This window comes from Oryzias latipes, chromosome 22, assembly GCF_002234675.1.
Source record: "Oryzias latipes chromosome 22, ASM223467v1".
Taxonomy (NCBI): Eukaryota; Metazoa; Chordata; class Actinopteri; order Beloniformes; family Adrianichthyidae; genus Oryzias; species Oryzias latipes.
In genome coordinates, this window is record NC_019880.2 from 19,830,696 (window position 1) to 19,857,246 (window position 26,551).

At 38.2% G+C, this 26,551-nt stretch overlaps 2 protein-coding genes across 4 annotated transcripts in view; one reads left to right on the top strand and one right to left on the bottom strand.

Annotated features, from left to right (window-relative positions):
* Window positions 1-504: 504 nt before the first annotated feature.
* On the bottom strand, window positions 505-4,736 carry fam177a1 (family with sequence similarity 177 member A1). The gene is made up of 5 exons (XM_004082664.4): window positions 4,595-4,736; window positions 4,131-4,301; window positions 3,762-3,828; window positions 1,757-1,854; window positions 505-1,648 (listed from the first exon to the last, which is right to left on the bottom strand). Exons 1-5 carry the CDS (start codon window positions 4,607-4,609, stop codon window positions 1,439-1,441), a joined length of 561 nt encoding a protein of 186 aa, XP_004082712.1. The 5' UTR covers window positions 4,610-4,736; the 3' UTR covers window positions 505-1,438.
* A 1,756-nt stretch (window positions 4,737-6,492) lies between these two features.
* The window catches only part of ttc7b (tetratricopeptide repeat domain 7B), a 35,329-nt gene continuing 15,270 nt past the window's right edge, over window positions 6,493-26,551 (top strand). For 2 of the 3 annotated variants that reach the window (XM_020713376.2, XM_004082665.4), the window contains exons 1-17: window positions 6,494-6,688; window positions 10,711-10,865; window positions 10,977-11,052; window positions 11,142-11,234; window positions 14,770-14,933; window positions 17,022-17,143; window positions 17,973-18,051; window positions 18,621-18,796; window positions 18,880-18,943; window positions 19,036-19,173; window positions 19,325-19,513; window positions 19,607-19,724; window positions 21,117-21,174; window positions 21,311-21,383; window positions 21,495-21,655; window positions 21,751-21,867; window positions 22,258-22,355. In XM_020713376.2, the coding sequence (XP_020569035.2) occupies window positions 6,568-6,688; window positions 10,711-10,865; window positions 10,977-11,052; window positions 11,142-11,234; window positions 14,770-14,933; window positions 17,022-17,143; window positions 17,973-18,051; window positions 18,621-18,796; window positions 18,880-18,943; window positions 19,036-19,173; window positions 19,325-19,513; window positions 19,607-19,724; window positions 21,117-21,174; window positions 21,311-21,383; window positions 21,495-21,655; window positions 21,751-21,867; window positions 22,258-22,355 (2,002 nt within the window). In that variant the 5' untranslated portion in view covers window positions 6,494-6,567. Of the gene's footprint in view, window positions 6,689-10,710; window positions 10,866-10,976; window positions 11,053-11,141; window positions 11,235-14,769; window positions 14,934-17,021; window positions 17,144-17,972; window positions 18,052-18,620; window positions 18,797-18,879; window positions 18,944-19,035; window positions 19,174-19,324; window positions 19,514-19,606; window positions 19,725-21,116; window positions 21,175-21,310; window positions 21,384-21,494; window positions 21,656-21,750; window positions 21,868-22,257; window positions 22,356-25,403; window positions 25,665-26,551 lie in introns of all 3 variants that reach the window. The other variant, XM_011490640.3, reaches the window with a different exon arrangement.

The window sequence follows — 26,551 nt, forward strand, 5'->3', positions numbered from 1 at the left end:
GTTTGTAATATAGAAAAAAGATGAAATGATGCAACTTCTTCATGCATGGAAGCCTTCACCTAAAGCTAAATATATGAATATATTAGCAATTTCTCTTTTTTTAGTAATAATTCTGGTCAATTGCAGACAAATAAAAATAAGTGGGCTTACAGAAAGACACTTCAATCTAACAGATTTCAGCAGAAGTATAATTTCATGGCTTTAATTTACTTTAAAAGCTTTTTAGTTTAAGTCATATTGGAAATCTGTTTAGGTTTTCCATTTGGAAGAGTTTTAATTAGAGAAATAATTTGTATTCAACCAATGAAACATTCAATCCAAACTGATTAAAAGCATTTCAAGACAAATCCATGTTTGATCGGAAAATAATGGCGTTTTTCTTTTTGCTGAACCTGAACTAAGCTTTGATTTGGGATTTCAGAATCTGGTGACAGCTTCATCTTGTTTACTTTCATGACAATCAAACCTTTTTTTGATAGAATGACAATTTTCTGTGCTGAGATGTAACATTAAAAAAGGCTTTAATTCCAGTTGCAGCAATCACACATCACTTTGAGAATATTTACCAAGTGAACGTTGCCAAAAACAAAACAAGTCCTTTTAGCTTCAGAATCTTTGACAGGTTTCACATCAGCTGATTAATTTTACATATTTAAAGCAAAGCTTTGCTCGAGCCAGTAAAAGAACACATCATTCATACTTGTGTTAAACCTGATTCTTGACCTGTGGAAATTCCAGAAACAGAACAGCAATAAAACTATGGAGAGCAGTTCTCTAAATATCCTTTGAACTCTTCAGGACAATAAGACAGAACGGTTGCCATTTTTCTGCTACAGATGTGGGTCTATACTTCCAATGGAATGTATTTCTTCAGGCAAACTGGGTGCAAATATTCCTGTGAATGAGTTACTTTGGTTCCTTCATGCTCTAAACATACAAAAGAAAACTGGTAGCACTCTCAGCATCACACCGTAGTCTGAAGCAGATTAATACAAACCAATAACTTGATGAGAAACTGGTTCAGCATGTTCAGCATGTTCAGCATGAGCAATCTGTGCCAGATTTGTTTCTTTTTAGCAAACTACATACATGTTTGTAAGAGCTTGAGAGTTGAAGATGGTGCTGTACCTTTAACCATTTTCAGAGAAATGGTCCACTTCAGAAAGAAAACTCAACTCCTTTCTTCATGTGTGACTTCTTAATTTGCGTGTTTGTGTGCAGACAAGCCCAGTCTAAACCTAACACATTTAAACATACGATAAGTTCTGCATAGATCATATTTAGATGCATTTACATACAAAGGTTAGGCTGCTTCTTTTCGGGTTTCCTGCAATGCATAATAATTAAAATATTTTAGAAATGTAAAAAAAAAAAACATAGAAAAATAATATAATTAGTATACATTGCCAATTAAATTAGGTTTTTCAAGAGTCTGTTTTCAAGATGGAAGTGGAGAAGGGACTCTGTCTGAGTCTGGACCACTGAGGGGCGGCTCAGGCTGGAGCTCAAAGCTAATGTTTACAAAGGAGGCTGTGGACGTCTCTGGCTGCTCCACCAATGCAGGATTGTTCTGCCCACTTCTCTGCTGCAGATTGAACTGACGCTCTGCCTCCTCCGCCAGACGGTTGTCCTCCTCTTCCTCCTCCTCCTACAGCAGAACAAAGATGATTTAAATGTGAAAAGGTTTCATTTAAACTACTATGGAAAACCATTCCAGGTGGGACTTTTCTACTCATGCATGAAACAATGGGTTTACCTCCTTCTTTATGCGATAGTACTCATCAATTGCATACTGGTACTTAGGAGCATTGATCCCAAACAAAGAAGCCAGTCTTTCACCCAAGTAGTCACATACTGCAGATAAACACAAAAATATGAGCTTGCTCATTACAAAGCACATTCAAAATCCTACAATGTCATAAAAGGCATAACTCTTTAAAACACGTGTATCTTTTTATCCAGTAATTCCCTACCTCAGTCCTTGCATGTTTTCTATGATCCTCTGCTTTAAAGACACACTTAGAGGAAAATAGTGTTTCTAACATGTTCTTGTGGCATTTTCCGGATGACAAAGGACACATATAAAGAAAATTCAACTTACAATTGCATGTCTGAGTATTTCTTTATTTAAACTGTTGTGAATCAGGAGCAGACGAAAAAATGCAGTTTATAAAAGATCAGGTCACAAGCTCCTCACTCTGCTCCATTCCAATGCATCCACTTGTAGACAACCATGAATAACTGTAGGTCTTTGGTTTCCTTGTCTGAACTGGCATCTGGCTCAAACCTGTACGGCCAGATAGCTCCTATATTGCTCACCATTTAAAATAACGGACAAATTAAATGCACGAGTTTGTGATCTTATTTTCATTGTGACGCATATATATATACTTAAATGAATTAATTCAATTGGTAACAAGTAATTGAGTTAAATTTATTCAACCTAATTTCTTACGTCTATCAAACTCAATGTTTTTTTACAACTCAAATTTTACATATTTATCTAACTAAATGTCATATTACTCCAATTCAATTAAATGTTTTTCCATCTTACTTTATTGTGCTTCTTGAACTCTCATATGTTTAAGTTTGAGCCTGTTGATATTCTCATTTTTATAACAATAAAATGCATGAATCCATCATTTCTCTGACTTTAACATTACACCACTAACCAGTAGTAAAATAACTCGGTAAAACACAGTAAAACAGCTAAACAACTGAACACATTTGGTCAAAAACCCACACTTAAACCCAAATCCGTCCAGACAGGCAAAAGGAATGGTATCCCACAATCCCTTGCGGTGCTGATCTAACAACAGCACCAAAGTTGCACCTATTTAATTGAATTAATTTGAAAGAAAGTAAAATAACTGTCTGAAATTATTATTATTTTTAAGCTGACTTAACAAAAAAAAAGATTTATCTTAACGGAAGCTAATAATTAAGTTAGTTCAAAGTAAAAAAGTTTCTCTTTCCAACATCCATATGTGATCTTATCACCCTCTCATGGTGGAAAAGTATTATCTGAGCTTCAGCATCCACTAAATCATCTTCAAATGGACACGTCACGCTGTTTCACCTGTCTGAAAACAAACTAACTTTCAACTAAACCTGCTCCAGACCAGGTTATGTTCAGAGCATGAGTTGCCATGGCAACTTAAAATACCCTGAAACATACCTCCATTTTTGGAACCTGAAGCAGAGGTTATTCGCTTTCCTTAGCCTCAAACTTACCGTGGGAACTAGCATAACCAGCTTTCTGGAATACCTTCCAGGAAGGGGGGGGGGGCAAGGTTGCTTAGTGCCAACACCACTGCCAAAAACGGAGGTGAATTTCTGATGAACCCCTGCCGCTCTGCAGAAACTATGTCCTAGAAAATGACACAGGTTGTTTTTCTATTTTAACTAAAAACAGCATAACCATAATAATAATTTTAAAAAAAACACTGGGAATGCTTTTGGATCAAAAGATGATCATAGTGGGACTTTAACACCTACTAAAGCCGATCTTCAACTTTTCCAAAGATCTTATCTTATTAAACCCAGGTGTGTTTAGGCAGAGTAGGATAATAAATTGTCAAAGGTTCTCATTCATCCAGATGAAGTTATCTTGACTGATGAAGTGACTTGGATGAGTAGTGAAAAGTTTGAAGAAAAAAGAAGTCCAGATCCCATGACTCGAATTCAGTGCAGAGTAGGATAGAAAACACAAGGACCAGTAAATACAGTTTTAACCTAAAGCTAAAAGAAGACCATGTTACCTGAGACAGTGGAGGTGGCCATTCGCCACATTTGGAACCAGATAAAAGGACCCCAGGTCAGTTTAGCCTAAAAAGAATAATAATAAAAACAAATTTTTTTAAATTTCAGATAAATGTTGCCAAGGTGGGGTTTTGGGGAACAAAACTAGTCATGAATGGTCACAAAAAACAAAATATATAAAGCTAGATTGACTGGATTACCAGAATAACCACTTTCTGTTACCACCTTTCTCCCTATACTCATGAAATATTGTTTATAAAAAAAATATGTTCAAGCTTTTTATATCTAGTCTAAACTTCTGTGATGACTCCAAAGATGAAACAGCAGAAATTAAAAGAAACAAACTGTCTCATGAAATCCTAACATACCGGATCAACTGGAGTAACATCTTTCTTCACAGGCTCATCCTCTTCATCAGTGCTGTACTCTTCCATGGTTTCCCCACTGGCAAAGTGAATGATCCTCCGTGGAACTTTCCCCTGTCTGCCTGTGAACCCCATGATGTCAACACTCTCACAGTCAGTCGCCCCTCCTGTAAACTGTGAAGAAAATCAATTATTATTGTGCTTACATACATAGTCTGGGAAAACTCTATTAGCGCAATTTTTTTATTATAACAAATATCTGACAGTAACAGTAAACTAGTTTAAATCAACAAGTTACAGTAAAAAATACATTTAAAAAAGCGATTGTTTCCCTAAACACGCCTTCGATGCTGCGTTGTTTGCTAAATGCTAGTTTTGTAGCTATAGGGCAGAAACCGTCTATGAAAGTTCTTAGTTTACTTAAGATAAATATCGAAATGTAAAGAGAAGTATATGACTGAACTAACCTGTTTTGTTTCCATTCTTTTCCCGTTTGAAATGTTGAAATTAGTATCACCAAACACACAAAACAAGTCTCCCAAATAATTCTCAACTTCCCACGCAACAACAACAGTTAATGTTTAGTTTAGCTTTGGATAACTCTTCTTCTGGGGTTCAGGAAAGAATGTTGTGAAGCTTTGTCGCCCCCTTGTGACGTTTTTGCGACATTTCATTCCTTTTAAATTTCATTTTCTTGGGTGTGTGGTCCTCACACACGTGTACACCCGACAACACTCCCTCGAGTTCTTAAGATTACACAGAACGTAGAACAAAACTTAATAACAGAAAACCTTTTCACAATTATTATCTAACATAGTTCCTGGGAGTAGGAGTTCTTGGGCTGGGGACTGCCTTTCCCACTTTGGTGCAGACCATGGGCTCTATCTGGAGCAGGGTTAACATTTTCCATTTCTCATGCTGTAGCACTATTTTAATAAATGCACACTTACCTGAATACACCTGCCTGCTGGCCTTTATACAAACATAAATATTGGTTTAGACATGCACAATGTGTTAAACATGCATGCAATGGTATACATGTAAGTTAGCTTGTGTTGGTTGTGTTGGTTGTGAGCTACTTACTGTGAACTACTGTTTCAGCATATTCTAGTTAATATGACATTATTAAATTTAAAGGGCCAAAACCATTTTTCTTAAGGCTTTTAGAGTAAACTATAGCTATTTATTTGATAACATATTACTTTTGGCACACTAAAGAACAAATTATTTATGAAATATTAGTTATTTCGTGAACTCTTTTTTCTAAGCCTCAAGATTAGGAAGGCTAGATTGGACTTTGCTAAAAAGCATCTCAAAAAGCCAGCACAGTTCTGGAAAAACATTCTTTGGACAGATGAAACGAAAATCAAGAGAAAAGTATGGAGAAGGCGTGGAGAAGCTCATGATCAGTAAAACACTGTGGAGGCAGTGTGATAGTCTGGGCGTGCATGGCTGCTAGTGGCACTGGGACACTAGTGTTTATTGATAACTTGACACAGGACAGAAGCAGCCCAATGAATTCTCAATTCATTGCAGATCCAGGTGAATGCTGCCAAACTGATTGGGAAGCGTTTCATAATACAGATGGACAACGACCCAAAACATCGTGGCAAAGCAACTCAGGAGTTTATTAAAGCAAAGAAGTGGAATATTCTTGAATGGCCAAGTCAGTCATCTGATCTTAACCCAATTGAGCATTTCACTTGTTGAAGACTAAACTTCAGACAGAAAGGCCCACAAACAAACAGTAACTGAAACCCGCTGCAGTAAAGGCCTAGCAGAGCATTCAGAAGGAGAAAACCCAGCATCTGGTGATGTCCTAGTTCAAGACTTCAGGCTGTCATTGCCTACAAAGGGGTTTCAACCAAATATTAGTAATAACCATTTTGTTTTCAGTTATTTCATTTGTCCAATTACTTATGAGCCCATGAAATGAAAGGATTGTGTTTAAAAATGCTTTAGTTTTTCACATTTTTTTGCTATCCTTTTGTTCAACCCATGGAATAAAAGCTGAAAGTCTGCACTTCAATGGCATCTGAGTTGTTTTATTTAAAATTCACTGTGGTAATGTACAGAAAATAAATGAGAAAGAATGTGTCTCTGTCCAAATATGTATGGTCTTGACTGTTTATCACTTGCACTCAGCAGTTGAAGTCATCGAGACATGAAGGTTTTTGGTCGCTAGATGTCACTGTTTTGCCATCAAATTTATTTGCTTCTCTCTCTCTATTTTATTTTTATTTTTATTATTTTTTGTCTTTCCTGTTATATTCATAACACTAAAATAGCTTTTGACCAAGAAACATGCAGTTTTATTTTTAAAAATACAGGTTGTACCGGTTGTACATCAACCCCCTAACCGGAAGTTCCGTGTCTGAGCCTGTGAGCTTCACGGTCATAGTAACCAGCTGTGGTATTTTGGTCCAGGCGAGTTACGAAAATGACAACAAGGAAGTCGGGCTCACGACTCGAGACCGAAATTGAGCGGTGCCGTTCAGAAGGACAGTGGGATAAGATACCGGAGCTGGTGCGTCAGTTGTCGGCTAAACTCATCTCCAACGGTAGGAAACGTGCGGGTTGTCCCAGCATCTGTTCCACGAAGGAGGCCTTCCCCCCGGCCCGAGACCGCGGTTCTTCCTGACCGGGACAGCCCTGGTGCTGGCAGTATTTCTAGGGATGCCCGCCTGAAAACGGAAATCGCTGGTCATTTCAAAGACAGTTAATCTGTTTTTATTTATGTGAACACACAGAGATACGTAGAATTTTCATAAACAAGCACCGGCATACCGGGTCACCTTTAAAGTTTAAACAAAATTTGACTCAGAAGTGTGACATAAAGGATACGCCTTTGCTCCTTCCTTGACTTTTAAATTAATGATACAGTAGTAGTCATAGTAAATTAGAAACGGTGATTAATTTATCCGTGATACGTTTATATTTTCGCCACTAAGAAGGTGTTTCTGGGTTTATTAGCACCACATAATAACACTGCAATGTTGTATAAAATGATTTTAACAATTTTTGGTGAGTTTACATCAGAAACGTTTTTGATATCATGTATTTATTTGCTGTGTGAACCTGCATTTTGTCTAAGGTGAAGGTCAATCATTTAATGAACACAGTTTGTTCTTCTGCCAGGCTGCTAGCTTAGCTGCTTATCATAGTAAGCTATGTTTGATGCTACAAGCTAGCTGTGAAACTCCGTAAAGAAGCTGCTGCTGCAGTTTTCAGGATGCCAATCCAGTTACCAATGTAGATAACATTCAATGACCATTCTATGACATTCTTATTGTGTAATATAACAATTAAATGTTTGTGTTCCTACTGTTTTGGACGCTGTAAATATACCGGAAAAAATATCAGGAACTGGATGCTACAATTATGTTCCAATCCAACTAATTCATCTAAGTACCATAACTGTGTGTGATCAGTATTTTTATCGAAATAATTCAAAAACAAAAAACTATACGTTAAAGGTGGCGCCCCTTTGTTTCTTCCTTTTTCCGTCAGAATCTATTCATGAATAAATACATAAATAACAAACCCCTCATGGATAGTCTTGTATCTATTCACTATAGATTTTATTAAATGAAAATAATCTGTCCTTAAAAAATATTGTCGAAATTGTCTTTATTCTGTAATACATTGAGATCAAATGTAAAAAGATTTATTGTCAGATTTTCCTATTTTAATGCTATTTATAAGCTGTCAGTGTTGCAGTAAAGCATTAGTGTTATGAATGAAAAAGTATTTCTTTATTTTTAACAAAAAAAGTTGGATTTATGAACATATATTTGTTGGATATTATAGAGGGGTTGAGGTCATAGCTTAGGTTGAAAAGTGTTGTTTGAAGCATTTGTGTATTTATTCTCTTTAGAGTGAAAATTTTCATTCTCTCTGGGATATAAATTTCCTTTTTATCAGGTAAAAAGTTGAAAACTATAAGAACACTGAAGTAACAAGTGAGGTTGTCAGAATTAATGGAACAAAAGCAACAATAAAAATAGTGAGAAGTGAGAACAGCCCTTTTCAGGAAGACTGCGCTGCCAGCACTCCCCCCAGCCTAATACACACACCTGCTTTCTCCATAAAGCTAGCAGTGAGAGGCTAATCACCTTTATTTTAGATGCACATATGCACATCCATGTTTGTAGAAGTTTGGCTGTTGTTTGTTTTCGTGTGCGAAACTCAGACAGAGAGGCCAGCTGTAGTTTGATGTCATGAAATTGGTGGCACCCACATCGGGTGCTTCAGAGATAGAGTAGTCTTACTTTCGGGTAAGAAAATGAACTCCGAAAATAACTAATATTTCATAGAAAATGTGTTTTTTAGTGTGCCAAAGGTAATATATTATTATATATATGGATATATTTTACTCTGAAAGGCTAAATAAAAGATGATACAGGCCCTTTAACAAAAGATGAATGTGCTGGAAATTATCAGCATAAGAGATTAGAAGTAATAGTTTCATATTTCAATCTAGTCATTGGATAGAATACACCATTTTTTTAACTACCATGTTGCCAAGTTAAATCTGACTCTGCTACGTTTAAGCACTGTATTAGATTCAAATTAGTACTGCAATGGAAATATTTTCCTGAGCTTTAAATTTAAGTGTTTGAGTAGTGCCACCTCGTGATTATGTAGGAAATCTGTAGATAGATTCATCTGTGATCATGCCTTTTTGCCCAAATCTATTTATTCGTCAACATAACAAAATATGCTGCATGTTGACATAGAAATTTGACCAAGGAGTGCTTTGAACTCCTAGATTTAAAAGCACAAAATGTGTCAACAAAATATTTTCTTTCATAGACACATTTTTTCAATCAATTCATCTCAGGTTAACATAAAAAAATAGTAGTAAATTTGAAACTGTTTAATGTGGATCAGGACTCTAGACTACATTTTTTACCACTGGTTGCACCGGTGCACCTAACTTTTTTTCTGTGCACCGACCTTCTCAACCACATTGTAAGTAACTCAGCCATTTTGGATGGTCACTTTCCTTTTTAATTGCTGTCAGTATTAGCATTAAGACTTGAAAATTATTAACTTACAAATTGGTAAACATAAAGCCCTTTATTTGAAACATAATTCCACAATAATGCTAAATTACATAAAAAGTCCCACTCCATTGAAATTCAGTTGTTTTTAACATGATCTTGTAGCATTTTTCTCTTGATAAGAGGACTTTAAGAATCTTGAAGAACCTTGAGAATTTAAGATTAAAAAAGCATTTCTGATTTTCTTTATTCAAATTCTTTATTCAAATTAGCACAAATAAAAACGCTTTGTTTGAAAAAGCTCAAATTTGTGACACAAGCAAGTGAAATGGATGGAAACTATGTCCTAGAAAATGACTGGTTTCTTTATTCTCGCTTAAAAACAGCATGATCATAATTAAAAGAACACTGGGAACGCTTTGAAAATAGTTTTAAATATAGTTGGAGTGGGACTTTAAAATACTTCACTTGGCTGAAATTTGAACTAAAAAAATATAAAACGTATAAAAGTTTTGTGATTAGTACAGAGCATTTCCAGAATAACTTCAATTCAAATATGTTTTGATTGCAGCATCTCTGTTTGGGTCTGCGGTGACTTTGTTGTTTTTGGTTTAAGGCGCTTCATGCCAAATAACGTTCCGCCAAAATGATGGACAAAAGTCCAACTAGTTACGTTTCTTCTTTGTTTCCTTTTTTTAACAATTCTTTTTGATTTTTTAAAAATTACTTTAGTTTTTTTTTCCGGTTTCTTTTTTTTAAAAAATTGTTTTGGTTTGTGGAATTTTGTTTTGATTTCTAAAATTTGATGTTTTTTTGTTATTGCTTTTTTAATAGTCGTTTTCGCGTCATATGATCTGATCTTCAGGCCACCGTAATTAATCCTTTAACCCCAAAAATGTCACATTACTGACACATAAATAACACAGGTTCTTTTTTATATACAGTAAATCTTTAACCGTTCACACGATCTCAGCAGATTCTAAAGCGGCTTTTCTTTCTGGCTTTGCACTGATATGCAACACATTACTAGCGTGAGGCTGAGGCGCAAAGCTGCTTTTGTCTGCAGCAGAATCCGCTGATAAACATTGATTACGTAAATACTTCACAACTGCACAGTGTTGCAAATCAGCACGAGGCGGCTTTTCTCTGCTTCAGAATCCACTTGAAAAGTTACAGAACTCAAAAGAATGTGAACAGTAGAGCTGAAGTTCCGGAGTTTAAGGATTTTAACAGAATTTTTTTTAATCCGCTCCAACTGCAGCCAGCACACAGAACAAGTCATAAACAAAAACAATCATTCTTATTCGAGGTGTGTTACAGTATCCCCGTCACACACGTACAGAAAATGAGATTTTCAGAGTAGTGGAGATTATGCCCCCCCCAACACACACAGAACGGCTCGGTGTGATCATGGATTTTTTTGGGGGGGGGGGGGGGGGGCACTTTGGAAAAATTCAGTCACATGTGCGACTCTGGAGCCCTGTGGATCCTGTTTTACTCCCTCAAAGCTTGTCAAACGTGGGAAGATGTTGTGGTTCTTAACTAACTTAAACAAACTGTTCTATGTATTTTTCTAGATGATCTTGGTGAGCTGCTGTTGGGAGAATGCAAGCTCCAGGTTTACTTGAAAGAGAATCCTATCAAGCAGGGTTCAAGTCCCAGAGGCCCACGGCTCAAACTGGTGGAGGTCAGGAAACATCTCACTGCTGCTCTGGACAGAGGAAACTTAAAGGTAACTCTATCACGTTTGGGACATGAGACACTTTCTAAATGTTAGACTCTATTTCATGCAGAAATCAGAAGTTTAGGTCCCGACATTCATATGTATATTATTTTCTTCTAGCCTGATTACCTCCAGGAAGCCAGTCTGTTGATGGCAAAACTCTGTTATGTTGAAGCAGAGTTCAGAGAGGCTTTAGGTAACCTTCCCAGTTTCTGTACAATCTATCTGAACATTTGAACCCGAGTCAATTCATTAGTTTCTTCCCCCTGCTTGACGTCTTTCCAGGTCACTACGGTAGGGTGAACCTGGATGAAATGCAGCTGGCAGGTGCTCCTGTCTACAGGTTGTCCATGATAGCAGAAGCTTATGCCACCAAAGGTACGAAGACACACCCACAGGCCATATTCATGTCCCTGGCCTGCTCAAGATCATCTCATTGTCCTCAGTCCAATTTGCACTAATACTTACAGCACTCTCCTTATGATAGTTTGTTTATTAGTATCTGATCATAAAGTTTATTTGTTAAATACATTGAAACAGGGTTACTGACTGATATAATTTAAGTCGTTTTCTTCTTTTTTATGTTAATTATACCATTGTCTTTATTTACTGTTTTATCTCAAATCAAATATTTGTTATATCATAAATTTCTGTTTTGTCAAAAAATAGAATATTGGAAATATTTGAGTCACTGTTCAAAACACATGAGTTTTTTTTTTTGGTGTTTAAGATGATCTGTGGTCCAAAACATGATCATTGGGCCCTTGCATATGAGGAAGAGGAGGAGAGAAAGATGCAGACGTTCATTTGTAGAAGAAGCTGGCTTTTCTCAGTGATTTGTCCGAGCACAGTGAGGTAATGTTAAAGGAAAGAAAGAAGTGGTAGCAAACTACAGTATTCAGGCTGGGTTTAAAAAGAAAATCAAGCCAGGATTAATTATTTCTTAGAAAAGCCAATTAATTTAATCAAATCCATGTACCAATTTTCCTCTTAAGTAATTATTGTGTTGTATTCAGACAAAAATTTGCTTTCAGTGAGTTATAATACCACAGTTCCTCTTTAAAAAAAGAAAAAAGAAAATCCCACCTTCTTCAACTTTTCTCACTAGTTATCTAGAAAGTGTTTTTCATCCCCACAAAGAATTGTGGTCTAGAACAGAAATATAAAAAAGTATATCTTGAACTGTGAATTAAATCAACATCTTATGAATTGAATTGATTCAATGTTTTTTCAGTTATGCAGTGTTGAGAGCTTTGAACAGGAGCCTCAACATTTGTGTGTCATGCAATTTTGGGTCAAAGGCCAAATCCGAGATTAGGTATATCCGAATTCCCACCCTAAGCCCTAACTACTTAAAAACTATATAGTGCGGGACTACGTAGTGCCCTGGATTTTATAAGCAATGACACCATGCTCACTTTTTTTTTTTAAACGTCGAATATGGTGTCATCGATTTCATGAATTGAAAATCTAATTGATATGAGCGTTTTGTGACTGCTATTTATGAATCCAATGTGTTCTGAAGATGAAAACTTTAATAGTTTAAAAAATATATTTAAATAGATCTTTTGCAAAAAATATTTTATCGCAATGCATTGTGGTCTATAGTCAACAATCTAGTGAGCTTCGATGCACACTGGTTTTTAGCAGAAACTTCTGGGAAATATCTCGTTCCTGTTCTAGGAATCATGTGGCCATGGTGTTCATGCAGTTGGTTGACCAGCAACATTCATTTGACTTGAAGCCCCCATTTGTAGAGTTGTGACGAGGAAGATGCAAGAGACCAGATCCAAAGATTTAGAAGAGCTCAAAGGGTTTACAGTGGGGCAGAAAAGTAAAATAAGCCACCAAATGTGCAAATTCTCAGACTTAAAAAGGTGAGAAAGGCCTTTAAATTTCATCATAGATATACCTCAACTATGAAAGACAAAATGAGAAAAAAAAGCCAGAAAGTCACATTGACTAATTTTTGAAGAATTTATTTATAACTTATGATGGAAAATTGGCATTTGATCAATTCAAACGTTCAACTCAATACTTTATTATATACTCTTTATTGGCAATGACAGTAGTCAAACGTTTTCTGTAAGGCTTCACAAGGTTTTCACAAACTTTCTGGTAATTTGACCCTTTCCTCCATGCAGATCTCCTCTAGAGCAGTGATGTTCTGGGGCTGTCGCTGGGCAATACAGACTGTCAACTCCCTCCAAAGATATTCTATGGGGTTGAGATCTGGAGACTGGCTTCTCCTTTGTTACCCGGGTAGTGTTTTGGGGATCGTTGTCATGCTGAAAGACCCAGCCACGTTTCATTTTCAGTGCCGTTGCTGACGGATATTTCTTGCAATATCCGACCAAATAAGTCACTTTTGCTTCCTTATATGGCCGCCGCCATTTTGAAACCATTCAACAGTGACTGGTCCGAGTCGCTCTGAGTCATAGCCTCACAGGAGGGGGCTTATTGCGAGTCCCCACCTCTTTCCAGGCCTTTACCTCTTTAATGTGGGTCATTAGCTGCGTTTAGATTACACGTTTGCGCAAAACTTTATCGCAATTCTAGAAAAGGCGAAAAAAGATAATTACACTGTTTCCATTAAAAATAATTATGTGATAAAACAAACTTACGCAATAAGTCATTGATAAACACGGATGTGAACAGTACCTTGATTTACAGCAGATGCTTTCAAATGTGTGACTGTGAATATCTTATTACAGTGCAGGGACTTGCTGTTTGGGGATGGGTTGAGCTATCCATTGTTTTTAGTGCTCTATGTTCCCCCCCAATGCTTTACAGTTGGTATGGTGTTCTTTGGATGCAACTCAGCATTCTTTCTCCTCTGAACACGAGTAGGGTTCTTGACAAAAAGTTCTATTCTTGTTTCATCTGACCATAGGACATTCTCCCAATCCTGTCCTGGATCATCCAAATGCTCTCTAGCAAACTTTAGATGAGCCTGCACATGTACTGGATTTAGCAGGGGGACACGTCTGGCACTGCAGGATTTGGTGATGTAGTGTGCTACTAAAAGTAGCTTTTGTTACTTTGGTCCCAGCTGTCTGCAAGTCATTCATTAGGTCCCCCTGCGTGGTTCTGGGATATTATCAATGGTCTTGTATGTCTTCCATTTCCTAATAATTGGTCCCACAGTTAATTTCTTCACACAGAGTTGCTTACCTGTTGCAGATTCAGTCTTCCTAGCCGGGTACAGGTCAACAATTTTGTTTCTGTTGCCTTTAGACAGCTGTTTGGTCTTGGCCATAGTAGAGTTTGGAGTGTGACTTTCTGAGGTTGTGGACAGGTGTCTTTCATATAGAGAACAACTTCAAACAGGAGCCATTAAAACAGGTAACAAGTGGAAGACCTCCTCTTACAGAAGAAGTTACAGGTCTGTGAGAGCCAGAAATCTTGCTTGTTTGTAGCTGACCAAATACCGTATTTTCCGGGCTATAGAGCGCACCTGAGTACAAGCCGCACCCCCCTAATTTATAAAGGATAAGCAATTTTGTACATACACAAGCCGCACCTGGTAGTAACAGGTAACAAGGCTGGTTAAAAAAACGTACCAGTAAAAGTCACTGAGAGCAGCAGTGACTTATAAGTGCGCTTGCCTCTGCGCCTACAGACCACACCACACTAAAGACTTCTACACTTGCTCACACTTCTCTGCTCTGTTTTTATTCAGTTCAAAGTAAAATTCTAATTTTCAGAGATGAACAAATGTCAGTTTTCATTAATCTTACTCATACATAAGAGCTGACAAATATTTTCATTGTTGCTTTTTTTCTGAATTATACTAACTAATCTGTTTGGGTTGTATTTTTGATGCAGCGTGATAACTTAAGTAGTTTTTCCATCAGTTATTCTGTCTCTTTGATTTTCTCTCAACCAGTATTTGTCCTTTAACTGTTTCCAGGCTTGTGTCTGGAGAAGGTCCCAGCCGGCTCTCCCTCTTTATCCAACAAGAACAGCGGCTCTCCATCATCTAGTAGAAGCACAACCGATAGGGAACAGGAAATCATCACCTGCTATGAGAAGTCTGGAGACATAGCTTTGCTTTACCTTCAGGAAGCAGAGAAGGTCTGTGTGTTTTAGGCCTGCACAATATACCGCAAATTTATCGTTATCGCAATATCCAGCTCTGCAATATGCATATCGCAAAAGACGGCGAATATCGCAATAAATCGCAAACCCAAAATGTGTTAAAACAATCTTCTAGCAGCTTGAAGCATTTAACACATCAAATAAATCCCTTTATGCTTTGACCAATCAGATGGACGCCTTCCCATTGTTGACCAATCAGATGGAGGCCTATTATGTTAACCCTGGTCCTGAAGAGCCTCAACCCTGCCTGTTTTCCAGCTCTCCTTAACCAGCTTGCTGTTGATTGGCTGACTCAAGTGATTTCACATCCTGATTGACTGAACACACCTGATTTTGGTTATCATTATCGAGCAGTCTAGGGAGAATTGGAAAACAGACAGGGTTGAGGCTCTTGAGGACCAGGGTTAGCCACCCTGACGTTTGTCCCCCATGTCGATGAGGGTCATTTGGAGTATAATTTTTAAACTGTTGCAATGAAATGGGAATGATGTTTTTGTTTATTTTTCTATTTGTTTATTTACCGCAAATTTATCGTTATCGCAATATTGATCACTAATATCGCATATCGCAAGTTTTCCTCATATCGTGCAGCCCTAGTGTGTTTTTAATGCGTGCTGCTGACATATACAGCAAACACGCATTCACCAGAAGCGACTTAGCATACAAGTTTGACTAAAATGACTGTAGAAAATTCTAGATTCACACTGAAGGCATCAAAACTATGAATTAACACATGTGGAATTATAAACGTAACAAAAAAGTGTGAAATAACTGAAAATATGTCATATTCTAGGTTCTTCATAGTAGCCACCTTTTGATTTGATTACTGCTTTGCACACTCTTGATGAGCTTCCAGAGGTAGTCCCCTGAAATGTTTTTCACTTCACAGGTGTGTCCTGTCAGGTTTAATAAGTGTCATGTCTTGTCTTATAAATGAGGTTGGGACCATTAGTTGTGTTGTGCAGAAGTCAGATGGACACACAGCTGATAGTCCTACTGAATAAACTCTTGGATAATGGCAAGAAAAAAGCAGCTAAGTACAGAAAAACGAGTGGCCATCATTACTTTAAGAAATGAAGGTCAGTCATCCCAAAAATTGGGAAAATTTTGAAAGTGTCCCCAAGTGCAGTCAGAAAAACCATCAAGCACTACAAAGAAACTGGCTCACATGCAGACCGCCCCAGGAAAAGAAGACCAAGAGTCACCTTCGCTGTGGAGGATAAATTCATCCGAGTCACCAGCCTCAGAAATGGCAGGTTAACAGCAGCTCAGATTAGAGAGCAGGTCAATGGCACACAGAGTTCTAGCAGCAGACATATCTCTACAACAACTGTTAAAAGGAGACTGTGTGAATCAGGCCTTCATGGTAGAATATCTGCTAGGAAACCACTGCTAAAGAAATGCAACAAGCAGAAGAGACTTGTTGGGGCTAAAGAACACAAGGAATGGACATCAGACCAGTGGAAATCTGTGCTTTGGTCTGATGAGTCCAAAGTGGAGATTTTTGGTTCCAACCGGTCTGCGTTTAGTTGGACCATCATTTCTTTTTCAACAGGACATTGACCCCAAACACACCTCCAGGCTGTGGAAGAGTTATTTGACCAAGAAGGAGAGTGATGGGGTGCTGAGCCAGATGACCTGGCCTCCACAGACACCTGAACCTGAACCCAATCCAGATAATTTAGGGTGAGCTGGACTGCAGAGTGAAGGCAAAAGGGCCAACAAGTGCTAAGCATCTGTAGGAACTCCTTCAAGACTGTTGGAAGACCATTTCAGGTGACTACCTCTGGAAGTTCATCAAGAGAATGCCAAGAGTGTACAAAGCAGTAATCAAATCAAAAGGTGGCTACTATGAAGAACCTAGAATATGACATATTTTCAGTTGTTTCACACGTTTCTGTTGTGTTTATAATTCCACATGTGTTAATTCATAGTTTTGATGCCTTCAGTGTGATTCTGCAATTTTCATAGTCATGAAAATAAAGAAAACTCTTTGAATGAGAAGGTGTGTCCAAACTTTTGGTCTGTTCTGTATATATATTTATTTTGCAATTTTTTTTATAGGCATTATCAGCAGGTATCCAGAACCGCAGCCCAAAACCTGGACCAACAACCCAAGAACAGGAACTAGGCTACTTCCTGGAGACAGGCCTGCAGAGGGCTCACGTCATCCACTTTAAAAATGGGTAGGATCCCAGAATAAAGGATCTATATTTGTTGTTTACTCCTAGTTTAGAAGAAGGATCGGTACATTTCATGTACTACTCATGTGCAGCCACTTTGTGGGCACATTCACCCACTTGGCTGTTGGAGAGCTTGTGCTTGGTGAACTAAAGCAGAAATACGTGAATTTGCTGAAGTAAAAAACAAAACTTCCATATTCTTCGTATTAAATTATGCTATTTTAAGCTGAGCTGGATCCGCTTAGATGTCACGACAGCGAACTTTGTTACATTTGTGTGTGTTACCTTTTTAAGTCATATTTCCTGTAATTGTACTACAGTACATGTCACAGTGTGATGTCTCAAAGAATTTTAGCCATGTAGAGTTTAAGAAAAGGAAAATAGTCAAAATCGTTCACTTTTTTCAGTCGAGCTCCTAAAGAGCCTGAATCTTACAGGAACGTAAGAACGCATTTACACACACCTGTGCATGTAGGCTGATTATACATGCAAGCTGACAGGTGGCCAAAAAAAAGCAAATGCATAGAGTTGTGGTCTTCTATATGTGGTGCTTTTTTTATTGAAAATATAATTAATTTTTCTAAAGAAAAACAGCATATTCCAGTAATCTCACTTGAATCTTGAATGGCATGTTTGTAATTTAACATATCTTGGCTAAATTGATCTAACAAGCCCGCTTCTGTCTCATTTATGTATATGGGCTTATCAAGATACTAGGAACATTATGTAAAAAAAAAACATTGATAGAAATTAGGAGATGTTACTGTAATCTCTCTGGATTTAACAGTATTTTTGAACGTTTTTTTTTTTGTCGTCTCTTTCTGTTTTGTAGCAATCTGACACAGGGTGTGGGCAGATTTCGAGAGATTCTTCGCGCTGTTGAGACCAGAACCACCCAAAACCTTCGAATGGTGAGCTATTAGCCAGAGAATAATAACCCGAAATCTTTTTTTTTTTATTAAGTTAAAGGCGCTCTGGGCTGAAACACAGAATATCGCTGTGTAGTTTTGGAAAACAAAACCCTTCCTGACTTTCCGTTAGACGGACTTTTTAATGGAACAGATTCATTTTCTGAGGTATTGCCAAGAAGGTGATATTTATAGCCTTTCTTTAGTGCCTTACCTCAGAGAGCTTTCTCTGCCCCATCTTAGTGTCACACAATGCAAACATTGTGTGACAACGGCTAAAGTTATTCCTGAAGTAAAGTGGATTACAAAAAATTCTCCAGAATGCAGTTTTAAGCTTAATTTTCTTTATATATGTCCTCTATCATCAGAAAAAATGTCACAAGAACATGTTAAAAATACAAAAACAACTGTTTAGTTTTGTTTTTTGTCATATGGCAATTCAGTATTGTTTTTCTGTTCTTTTCTCATTCATCTTTCCCCTGACCTTTTCCAAATGATGTGAGGATAAAACTGTATGCAATGTTAAGCCTGGTGCCGGAATAGCTGTGAAATGTGTGTATTTGTTTGCTCAGACTATAGCCAGACAGCTGGCGGAGATCCTGCTCAGAGGAATGTGTGAACAGAGTTACTGGTCTCCTCTGGAAGACCCGCCTGCCGTGTCCCCACTGGACGATCCCACACGGCAAGGACACATTTACATAAAGAACTACAGCCTGAGTCGAAGTCCACGATTGTACTCGGGAGAGAAGTAAGGGTTTTGATTGGCGCTGAAGTAAAAGCTTTGTTTTTTAAATGATTTCTCCATCTCACTGCTTTTCTTTGCCTTTTCAGCCTGTTTTGCCCTCAGGAGAACACCGAAGAAGCTTTGCTGCTTCTTCTCATTAGTGAGTCCATGGTGAGACGCACTCTATGGGAGTGAAGGGTTAAAGAATAACCTTCAGAAACATTGACAGAAAAAAGTGTTAACCTCTTTTGTGTGTGTTTAAGGCTAACCGCGACGCTGTCCTGAGTCGGATTCCTGAACACAATAATGATCGGATCATCAGCCTCCAGTCTGCCTCTGTTGTGTATGACCTGCTGACTATAGCTTTGGGCAGAAGGGGACAGTATGAGATGCTGTCAGAGGTGAATGATTGAAAATTATGTGTCTGAAACACCAAAATGACAGTGCTCCTTACTCATGAACACATGATCCATTGTCTAATTCGGAGTCTTATTAGAATAAACAATATCAGATTTTGGTGATAAAATTGGAGGTATGTCTTATTTTTTTAAGTGTTTGGAGAGAGCCATGAAGTTTGCCTTTGAGGAGTTCCATTTGTGGTACCAGCTCGCTCTGTCCCTGATGGCTGCCGGTAAATCAGCCCGTGCCGTTAAAGTATTAAAGGAGTGCATCCGCCTGAAGCCGGATGATCCCACCATCCCACTGCTAGCTGTCAAGCTGTGCATCGGACCTCTACACTGGGTTAAAATCTCACACTTTCTTTCACACAGAACCTGTCTGATTCTGAGTCACAACTTCATTTTTGGACTCTGACTATATTTGATTATTTTTTAGCTGGATGAAGGTGAGATGTTTGCCAAGATGGTGATTGACATGGGAGAGAAAGCTGCTGAATTTCGAGCCAAAGGTTACTTGGCCATTGGTCTGGTTTACAGCCTCAAAGCCACCGATGGTAAGTCTGCAAAGTCTAAGTGATTGTGCTGCATTCTTCGGCTGAAAAATAAATTAAATAATTTAGTTAAATTTATTCAAACTCAATAATTGTTTATACAACTCAAATTTACGTATTTATCTAACTAAATGTCACATTACTCCATTAATCTTTTTTCCATCTTAATTACTTATATTTCTTGAACTTTCATATGTCTAAGTTTGAGCCGGCAGATATGCTCATTTTTACAACAATAAAAAGAACGGAAAAAAAATGCACCGAGTGCAAAAACTCACTAAAGAATTTTCCGTCACTGTCATAACAGCACTGAGCGGTAGGGGTGCTATATAAAGTCATCACCTATCCTTTACTCTCACTCATGGTGCAGAGACGTAAGCATAGTAGGACAAAATAGCTCGGCCAAACACGGTGAAACACAGTAAAACAGCTATACAACTAAACACATTTTGTAAAAAACCCACACTTAAACCCAAATCCGTCCAGACAGGCAAAGGGAATGATATCCCAGAATCCCTCACGGTGCCGATCTAACAGCAGCATCAAAGTTACACCTACTTAATTGAATTAATTTGAACGAAAGGAAAATAACTGTCTGAAAACTACGTGTAATTTTTAACAAAAATTCTTTTTCTTTCCAACATCCATATGTGGTCTTATCACCCTCTCATGGTGGAAAAAGTATTATCTGAGCTTCTTCATCCACTAAATCCTCTTCAAATGGACACGCCATGTTGCTTCACCTCTCTGTAAACAAACTAACCTTCAACTAAACCTGCTCCGGACCAGGTTATGTTCAGAGCATGAGTTGCCATGGTAACTTGACCTACCCTGAAACATACCTCCATTTCTGGAACCGAAAGCTGAGGTCATCAACTTTCTTAGCCTCAAACTTATCGTGGGAGCTAGCATAACCTGCTTTCTGGAATACCCCCCAGGGAGCGTTTGACCTGCCGATTGTAGATTGTATGCAACAACTACAAGCTTTTTCCAACAGCATGTTTTTGTTTGGTCCTGATTCACCACAATTTGAATAAAGAAATATACTCAAACGCAGTTTTAATCTTCTTTAAATATGTCCTCTATCATGAGAAAAATGTTACAAGAACATGTTGAAAACACCAAAAACACAGTCGGTCTTTAAGGAAACCTGCAATAAAATTGTTTATCTGGACCCAACACTTTTTTTTTAAATAAAAATTGGTTCCTTGGCGCTGCTTCATAAATTAGTTCTAAATAAATGAAGAGAACACATTTCCATTTTTTTTAAATGCCACAAATCACATATTTACTCCCTAATCTGGACTTTTTGCAGAAGTGTGAACATTATATGTTACTCCATGTGTTAAGCCTTGTGTTAAATTTATTTCCTTGGTTTCCTTTATGTCTTTATAGCCTCATTGCGAAGCTCACAGGAGGAGTATCAGAGGAAAGCCTTGGGAGCCTTCCAAAGGTTTGGACTGGACTGTGCATTTATTTACATTATTTTCCCACCGCTCTGACCCAATGTCCCCAAAGTTAAAGCTTCATTTGAATGTTTTTTAAATCGGTTTATGACTGCATGCATTTCTTTTGTTCTTCTTCTGCAGAGCACAGAGTTTGTCTCCGACTGACCATCTTGCAGCCTTCTACTTAGCGCTGCAGCTTGCCGTTTCCAGACAGGTACTGATCACATGAAGTCGCATATGAAGTATATTTGAGATGTTAAATTTAGACATTGTCAAATGTGATGTTATCCCAGCTCCAATGAAAACCTGCAGTGTTTGTGTCTAGATCCCTGAGGCGCTAGGCTATGTCCGGCAGGCACTGCAGCTTCAAGGAGACGACGTCCACTCTCTCCACCTGCTGGCCCTCCTTCTTTCCGCTCAGAAACATTACCACGATGCCCTCAACATCATAGAAATGGCTCTGTCCGAGTATCCCGAGAACTTCAAGTGAGCATCTCTTTAAGTAAAAATGTTGTGTATTTCTGTTGTGGTGCATGAAGAAGCAAACCAGCGAGTTTAAACGATGTTTGTGTGTGACGCAGTTTGCTTTACACTAAAGTGAAGCTGGAGGCCATGTGTAGAGGACCAGAGGAAGCTCTGCTCACCTGTAAACACATGCTGCAGATCTGGAAGAGCTTTTACAACCTCACAAACCCCAGGTTTGCACGCATCACTCACCTGCTAAGCCCTTATGACCTGCATCATTTTTTTCATAATGGAAGTGGTGGAAGCTGCAGTATGCTTGTTTTACAAACGTTTTTTATTCTGGCTTGAAATAAAAGTTATTTGTTGTCTTTTCAATTAAAACATTTGTTGTTGTTTTTTTACTGAAAGATTTCCTATTAAAACCTTTAATCTTTTGGCTTCACTGTATGTTTATAGTACAAAGATTAAAATAATATTGAATTGGTTTGAATTAAAAAACAAAAAAGGCAGAAATATTTCTGTTTGATCCTGAAGAGATTACTGCTGAATTGATAAGGAACTAAATCCATTTATCATTTTTGCTTAATGTAATAACACCAATCCCTGTCCTGATGTATGCGCAGTGATTCGGGGCGGGGCAGCAGTTTGCTGGACAGAGCCATCGCCGACAGGCGACAACTCAACGCCATGACTTTGCCCGACTTCAGTGACCCTGAAACTGGTAGGCAGCAAGTCTTTCTTCTGATCTGGGGTTTTCTTCTTTTCACATCAGTCACTCCTCCTCCCATTAATTTCCACTCTGGTAAAACTAACGCCTTGAAATGTATACTTTTTAAAGGGCCTTAATCATGCTATTCCTAAGCATTTCAGAGTAAACTGTATCCATATATATGATAATATAAAACATTTGGCACACTAAAGATCACATTTATTTATTATATGAGTCATTTTTGCACTTCATTTATCTACCCAGAAGTAAGACCACTCAATCTCTGAGGCACTGCCTGTTGCTCCTTGTGGTTGCTGTCCATTTTACATGACGTCAACTCGGCAGTGTGACTCCGTTTCACCCATGAAAACAAACAATATCCGTACTTTTGCAAAGATGGATGGGCATCTTGTGCATATAAAATGAAAGCGTTTTTGCTGATCACCGCTAGCTCCACAGAGAAAGTGGGTGTTAGCCTGGAGGCAATGCTGGCACTGCAGACTCTTCTGGTAAGTCTCTCCACTTTGTGACATCACAATGTGAAGACCCACTCGTTTTCGTGGACTGGGAGGGGCTGGAGCTCATAGCGCAAGGTTTTAGAGGAATGCTCAGAGAACCTAGACTGGAGCGAAATACTGCTTTGTATGAAATGACATTTGTGCCACCACATGGAGAACAAAAGTCACAGTTTTGAGATAAAACGTTTTTACGTTGCAAACAAAATGTTCAGTTTTAAAAAGAAAACTTTCAAAGTAATAAATGAAAATATTCAGTGTTAGCTTTCAAAATACATGTATGTGTTTGCAACACAAATGTTTTCAGATGAGTTGTTTGTCATCTCGGTGTCACCCTATCGTTGATTTTGCGTTAACAACTTTCAGTTAAGCGTAATGTTTGTGCCACCAAACAGCCGATTAGAGCCAAGACGGTTCATGCGGATTGGTCTAGCTTCTATCCAATCAAGTATGTTTGTCTTGCCTTCACTGTGCCTACAGCAGATGCCGGACTTTGCATAGGTTCAGTTTGACCGGGATTCTGCAGCCTTCAACCTTGACCCGTTTCTCTCTGAGTAGAACCCAGAAGGAGCAGCAAGGCAAAAATACAACATCATTCTGTATTTATTTATGTTGATGTCGCAACCAGTGTGTTCAGTCAGAAGCAGAAAGAAAAGCATCTCAGACTCTTATTTCATTCAAGCTTTCATCCAGTTAGTATTATATATTATTACATATTATTATCTTTTTATTATTTTTCACAAATCATTTTATATTTTACAATAGACAAAAGCAGATATGAGTTCTTAAAAATACACCGTGTGCAACACTCTATTATCTGCTGACGCAAATGTACTCAAATGAATAATTAACATTTACACCTAGGGACAATTTAGGTTGACCAATTAACCTATGAAGCATGTTTTTGGACGGTGGGAGGAAGACTGAGACCCCGGAGAAAACCCACGCATGCACGCATGCAAACTCCACACAGAAATGTCCCCCATTGATGTTCTAGTCCAGGTCCAGGTCCGGACTTGAACGGGGGCCTTCTTGCTTTGAGGCAAGAGCGCTAACCACTGCCACCGTGCAGCCCTGTCTACATTTAGATTTTCTTTTTAACCCGTTAGTTTTTTCGTTTTTTTTAAATTATCTTTATGAACCTTTCCTGTTTACTACTTGTCAAACGTACTCGTCAGCACAGGGGAGCCGCTCCAGGGATGAGCAGCTTCCCTGGTTCAGACCTGCTCACAAAAATGCAACAGCTGGTCAACAGATAAGCCCCTCGGTGCAGTCTGCAGACCGAGGCGTTCCCTTAACGTAAGCGGAGTTCGGACTTCTACCACTTCCTTAACGTAGGCGTTTTTGAATGCCGAGTGTCTCAACTTTGTTAAGCTGATCTGGTTTCTTCAGTCAGTAATGATCTGCTCTGTTTAGGAGAAGATTTTTCTCAGTTCTCAGGTGCAGGTTGGTTTTGGAGCCGGAAGGACAGCTTAAAAAAATAGTTCGCAGGAAGGAGCCGGCTTTTGTAGATTGCTTTTAAAGTGCAAAGTGATTTGGTCTTCATCGCACCGGTCGTATCCACAATCGTGCGTTTAGTTCATACTGATGTTGCTTGGATTTGTCTGCAACTGTGATCGTCTCCAGGGTTTATTTATAACATAAATGACATCCTGATCATTGACTTGCTGTGTCTGCGAACGCGCTGAGGAAGAGGAGGGTGGTGTGTTCGTCCACTGAGCAGAAGCAGGGAACGCAGAGGCAAAAAAAGAGTGAATTGCATTTTTCTAGTTGAGTGCAAAATATGAGATATATATTTAATTGACATAAGAGGCGTTTTGTTCGCGGGGTTGAACGTGTTTAACCCCGCCTCGGTCTGCAGACTGCAGCCAGGGGCTTCTTCCCATAACAGACTCTGGTCCGCAGACACGCCCCCTCCTCGTGCTGCTCTCACTGTCTCATCCCGACAGTGTCAAAAGCACAACAACAATCTTAGAGCATAATAGTTATTTTACAAACCCAGAGAGCGCCACAGCAAAGGGATGAAAGAATTAGATGCGGCCACAGGTTGCCGACCCCTGATCTAGACCAATCAGCATGAACCCTCTTATCTCTGATTGGCTGTTTGGTGGCACATATATTACACTAAACTGAAACAAAGACGAGGTAAAACCGAGATTAGAGACAATGGATCTGAAAACAATTATGTTGCAAACACAAAAATGTATTTGCGGAAACAAAGAAAAACATTTTGAAAGCAAACATTTAATATTTTCATTTGCTACTTTGAAAGTTTTGTTTTTAAAACTGAACATTTTGTTTGCAATGTAGAACATTTTGATCTCAAAACTGTGACTTTTGTTCTCAATGTGGTGGTACAAATATCATTTCATACTTAAAAGCTCAAAAGTTTAATTTACATGATATAGGATCCTTATTTAAAAATCTAACTTTATTGCATGAAAGAAGTTATGGAAACTTCTAGCTGAAACGTCTTGTATCCCTTCTTTTTTTTTTTTTTACAGGATCACTTGAACTCATTTTTGTTTTATCTTCTCTGTTTTAGTCTCTGGTTCTTCCTCTTCCCATTCTGGGTTTGAACCTGTCTCCCCCACCAACATGTCTGCGCTCTCCTCCCCCTTGTCATCTCCATCGTCCCCTGCCTTCTTTTTCCAGCCTCTTCCTCTCACCCCTCCAGCCAAAAATGTGTCCTTCCGCCCCCCTCTCATGTCCTCTCCTTTTTCACCTCCACCCTCCACTCCACCCACCAAGACGAGGGCTCTGCCCTTTTGCAACCATGTCATTCTGCGCCAGCTCTCCTCCAACTGTAATCTGCCTCATGCTCTCTGCCTGTAGCAAGGTGTGGAGTGTAACCTAAAAAGAACTAAAACTTCTCCACAAATTTGCATGTGACTGCTGTTTGTGCAGTTCCAAGCAGCAAAATATGATTTGTTATTATCAGCATCATCAAAAGCCAGGCTACGCTTACATTTCTACTAACCTGCATGCGTTCAATATACTGGAATCTTAAAATGAAGTCGTTTTTTAAAGTAGAAAACTCCACAGTTAAGAGTTTTACATAAAAAAAAAAACATCGCATTAGTTGTGTGTTTTTAGGAAAAGATGACAATCAAAACGGGAGGAAATTGAACTTAATTAAAAAATAACATAAATGTCTGCTCTCCATTTTCTCAGTCACTGATGCTTAATTTCACCTTGTCTTCTTGAATTGCAAATGAGTAAACAGGTATGCTATACATACAACCAAACATAACAGTTTAATCTCAGAGAAAATGACAAAAAACATGTGACTTTAAAAAGCTAAGTAAATAAATTGTCAATAAATAAATCAACAATGCTGTCAGACTAAAAAATGAAAAATGGATAATGTAATCTTTTTTTCTACCTCTACCAGTATCAGATTAGCGTATGACTCAGTCCTATTTAAAAAGTTTTTTTTAGAACTACAGATCAACTGGGTTTTCTTTAATTTGACTTTTTCCCTAGATGTGTTATTCCCATGTTTGATACTTGCTTGTTAAACTGTTGTCAGTTTTGTATAATTCATTTGCCGTTTTGTCATTTTTAACAACCTCACCTCTTGTTTAAATCTAACTTTTTCTCTTATTTTTAAGTGCAAATATTAATCTTTCCATGTTTGATCTCACAACCAAAATCACAGTGTGATCACTAAATAAAAAAAATACTAAATGT

Bases quoted from the DNA above. Each gene is read 5' to 3' on its own strand.
- fam177a1 (XM_004082664.4), bottom strand. The intron at 3,829-4,130 runs GTATGTTAGGAT...TATTCTTTTTAG, and splicing joins ATGTTACTCCAGTTGATCCG to GCTAAACTGACCTGGGGTCC. The intron at 1,649-1,756 runs GTAAACCCATTG...GTTCTGCTGTAG, and splicing joins ACTATCGCATAAAGAAGGAG to GAGGAGGAGGAAGAGGAGGA.